The sequence below is a fragment of the Berghia stephanieae genome, chromosome 2 (assembly GCF_034508935.2).
Source record: "Berghia stephanieae isolate SIO BIC M18660-M18661 chromosome 2, UCSD_Bste_1.3, whole genome shotgun sequence".
In the NCBI taxonomy this organism is placed as follows: Eukaryota; Metazoa; Mollusca; class Gastropoda; order Nudibranchia; family Aeolidiidae; genus Berghia; species Berghia stephanieae.
Window position 1 is genome coordinate 78,041,305 of NC_088361.1, and position 5,000 is coordinate 78,046,304.

Consider the following 5,000-nt stretch of genomic DNA (forward strand, 5'->3'; position numbering starts at 1 on the left):
TCTCACGTTCAGAGAGAGAGAGAGAGAGAGAGAGAGAGAGAGATGTCGTTGATGTTTGTTTTTTTAATATATGCCCCAGGAGGTCTCTAAACCTTAACTTTTCATTCTTAGAAAAATAAATTAAAAAAAAAAACATATACGATTTATAATATGAAGGAGATATCGGTAGCCAATTAGGATCACTGGTGTCACGTAGTTCTAATGACATCTGAGATCATGTGATGATGAGTTATTGGAGTATCGTTTTCATCTCCCTGACTTGGCTGGGGGGGGGGGGGGGGGAGTGAATCAATGTTTAACCCTTAACAGGTGTGGTACTATTTTACTCTAGTCTGAGAAGAATAACATCGAATGGCGCTTATTTCTCTTTTCTATTGACGAAACCGTTGATATTATGACATGATATAGTAAGACCGAATACTTTCTGGGAAGAGTTAAAGACCTGCAGGTCGCGAGTCAATGGGGATACATATTAAATCTGTATATTCACATAGCCCTTGCGTGTTGAAGACTTTGTTCCTTGTCTGAAGAAAGAAATTCTGAGTTTCAAAAGCAAAAGGATTAGAAAAAGAGCTGTTCAATCGTCCTTCAAAAATATCTTGGTCAAAATGATTATAATGGATACTTTGTCTTTTTAGGTCTGCGGTCCTAACTACATTATGAGTACTTTGATTTCCGTGAAAAAAAATCCAAATAATGTTGTGTCAATGATCATGAGAAGTGCTATTTTTATATGTAGTAATTTCAGGACAAGGAACTCGCATGATTTGGAAACACGCATAGATACCATGGATACAAAGATAATCAATCTTGTATTTATTTCCTTGTCGTGTTCCCTTTCAATTTCTATTTATTGAATATTGTCTTTTCTGATTGCCAACACGACCGCTGCAATAATACTGAAATCTGATTGGATGTTTTTGGCAGGGATAGATGAACGGGTTGACGTATATCAACAGTAGTCAGACCGAGATCTTTGTGGCGGAAATTGCCATATCGATTCCGACACTCCCATGTGATTGGTTATCCCGAACTATCTCTTCACTGACCATGCGCAGACGAGATCATTTTTTTTTTCATTTTTCTTTTCCTTCATTTTTAAAAGCATTTTATATGGTCATATTTCTTTGAGATAGTATTTTGTTATCGTATATTTTTAAAGAAATGGACATTTTGATCAAATATCATTTTCATATCTTCTATCACGTTTCACATAGCGTAATAATTATCATATGGCATTGGGAGTTCAGCTCTAGAAATGAAAACGGATATAATTACGATATTTACGTCTATGTCGATGCATTCTTGTGTGATTCTTGTCGTGTACCATGAGAGAAGAGAATGGTTTGGATCTGTGTCAAAAAGGGGAATATCTTAATGTTTAATCTGTCATGTTGGGATTTAAGGAATGCAGTAAGATGCTTTGACCATCAATAAAGGTGGTGATTGTTTGAAGACTTACTAAAAAATATGACCTATTTATTTAAAAGTGAATTTTAATGGAATGTTGATCGTTTGAAGTTTTTGCAATGACAAATGAAAACAGTTGTCGTCATTCTATTATGCGTTTTCCAAACCGATTAAATATGAATTGAAGCATACGATTATATGTACAAATTAAGATTATATGGTTTTATAATATTAATATCATATCATCGTGCCTTCGACACCCACAAAACGCACACACACACACACACACACACACACACACACACACACCAGCAACAACATAAGAAAAACAACAACTGACTCAACTGCCATCTCTGGTTTGCTTTTCAACAGTAAATTGTAGTCTAATCATTCAAATTTGGGTTAAAATATATACCATCGTCGAAGAGAAGGAGGAATCTTGTTTTTAAGCTTCAAAAAAACTAAAATTGTCATATTCTGACCATTTTTCCTTTGTACTCAATCTTTTTCAATTGTCTCATTCTGACATGATACCAGCTTGGCGTAGTAGGTCACGTTTATTTGAGACATTTAAGACCACCTGTTGACGAAGAACCAAGTACGTTGTACGCTATGAAACTAATCCACCGTATTGATAATAATAATGATTGACCCAAATGCAATCTGCATGCACATTGACAACCACATCTGCCAATCTTTGACCACCCCCCCCCCCCCCCCCCCCCCGCCCTCAACCCCGTTATAGGAACTGTATTTGGCTTCCTAGCCCTTCACTTCTTCACATCCCGATATGGGAGGTGTCATGTTGCCAGAGTTATGTCCCTTCCGTGACTCGGGTCTGTTATTTTGTTGTCTTTCAATAAATCAGCTTGACTTCGATATCTCCCACGACCTCCCAGTGAATTTCCAACAGTCATTCATTGTAATTTCTCTGATCTTTTTATTTCCCTTCCAAGTCCCAGAGATCAGGCGTCTATTCAGTGATTGTCTCCCTTGTTTATGATACGCTTACAGTTTCCACGTACAGAAGTTTGGCATGGAATTTCAAACTCCCATGGCGTTATAATTCCATTTTACTCAGATTTTCATATTGATATCATCAGAATAATATTTTTTAAAAGTTGCGCATCAAAAAATAACATTTATCTAGATAGATACCTAACTATTTATCAAGATAGTTGACAACGATTTTTGTAGGAATGTCATAAAATGAAATACTGAAGAATTTTGTAAAATTGCACACATATCACTTTTGTCGCTTACTTCGTATAGGTTACTTGCAACTTTTGTATAGGTCACTTTCTTTATGACATGTAAAAAAATGTCTTTGACGACTTCATTATAATTTTATTTTTCTTTTCAGGTGGAACTGATAACTGTTCTAAGGTGCTTGTCTGATGCCGTCAGTGTGACTCATGAGGTAAGTCTTTATTTTGCAACGGTTTCTTCTTATTGATTCTCTTTTCAAATCACGTTACATGTTTGTACTATGCGCGAGTTGTCGAGGAAGTGAAGTTGGTTAGAGACCTCGTATTTACAATTCTGACAACCCAAATTGTTATGGTCCCATCGTTGTATTGGATATATAAAAAGATTTGAGCTTTCATATAGTGCAATATCCACTTTACGTGCTCAAAGCACTTTTCAAGGGGTCCCTAGCCAAAAGCAATACGCAACATGTAGGACAAGACATGACGCCTGTTAGGCGATATTACATTTTTTTTACGACAGAGTCAACGCTGTTAACAGCCAGTTACTAATTTTACACATGAGTACGATGAGAGAATGTGAGTAAAGAACCTTTCCCAAGGACTCGAACCCTGGACATTCCGATCCGAAGGTGTGTGTCATACCATAAGACCACATAGCCGCACAGATACAATAGATTTGTACAAGCGCCTTTTTGCGTGCAAACTTGAAGATCATATATCTAGATGCCCTTTTTTAAGTCAAGATAGACATAGTTATGGTGCTAAAAATGTGTCAATGCCCTAACTTGTTTCTTCCCTTTCTCAAAACGGCCGCGCTCTGACGTGCCAAAAGGCATGACATAACATATCATAGTAAATGTTGCATTTGTCAAATACTGTTGAAAATTATTTAAAATATAAAAAAGAAAAAGAAAGGTTCAGATAAAACATGTCCTGATAATATCATCATAACTATGATCATCTTTCACATCATGAGAAATCAAAAATATAGATTAAAGAATTAGTCATTAAATACATATTTTATGTTATGGAGCTCGCTGTCAATGGCAATTTTGAAGTGATTTATTCTTATTCATCGTTCAACGTAAAATAAAATCATGTTCCATGCGCATAGTGTATGTTATATGTATGTATTGTATGTTATATGTATTGTATGTTATATCAACATGCCCCCCCCCCAACCCCCCACCCCAGAACCAACACAAAAATGTTACTCATTATCACAATGTAAATCTCACAGCTAAGCCCAAAAATGTTTTCGATAAAGATTATAGGACGTAACTATAAGATCGTATTATCATTATTATTATTATTATTATTATTATTATTATTATTATTATTATTATTATTATTAATATTATTATTATTATTATTATTATTATTATTATTATTATTATTATTATTAATATTCTTATTATTATTATTATTATTATTATTATTATTATTATTATTATTATTATTATTGTTGTTGTTGTTGTTGTTGTTGTTGTTGTTGTTGTTGTTGTTATTATTATTATTTTTGTAAAATAATTTGAACATGAAGCAAACTGGAATAATACGCTGGAAAATGTGCACATTTAGTTTAATATAGACTATATAAAGTTTGCGGAACAATATTTATGTAATGAATAAATGTATTCTTGTCATGACCTCTTGGGGCGGTGAGTCAACCGTTTGACCTTTCGATCAGACAAACGTCAGCAGAGGGAAAGAGGGCGGTTTCGAAATAGCTACATAATGTGTACATAATAAAATAATATACGAGGCAGCCTGAGACGGAAATATCAATTTTAATAATAAGTAATAATATAAGGATGTTTTAGTTATGGATTCATCGTGCAATGCACGTGGGGTCGCACTCAAATTCCGTGGGTCAGCATATTCAAGAATCTTCTTTTATTTTTTCATTTTGCTTTCCTGATAGAAATACAAATGGGACATTTGTAGAGATGAGTTTTTCCCACAGAAATTAAGTGCAATAAATTGTTAACAAAGAAGTGTATGGTCCGATAAATATGATATTGACTTGTATTAGCCTATTACTTTCCCATAAAATATGCTCCTGTATTTGAAAGTAGACTATAGCCCAACTATCGTATATTTATTTATACTTAATGATTATAAGAATGCATGCATCAATAGAGAGAAGGAAAGTGAGAGAGGATGCATGCATCAATAGAGAGAGGGAGAGTGATAGAGGGAGAGAGAGATAGAGATAGAGAGAGAGAAATTATGTTGGATTTTGAGTTGAGACCAGTTAAATGGGAGGGATGATCAGGGATGGAAATTATTTAGCTGTGCTCCCAACCCTTCAATTAAATCGGTCTTATTGTGGTTTAATTAATTATTTTTTATTCGCCAACACTACTACTACTACTA

The 5,000-nt window shown here is 34.4% G+C and overlaps 1 protein-coding gene across 1 annotated transcript in view; it reads left to right on the top strand.

Moving 5' to 3' along the window:
- Window positions 1-5,000, top strand: part of LOC144965569 (polycystin-1-like protein 1) — a 156,153-nt gene that overhangs the window by 107,324 nt on the left and 43,829 nt on the right. The window contains exon 7 of the mRNA XM_078901052.1: window positions 2,774-2,830. Within this exon, the coding sequence (XP_078757178.1) occupies window positions 2,774-2,830 (57 nt within the window). The remainder of the gene's footprint in view (window positions 1-2,773; window positions 2,831-5,000) is intronic.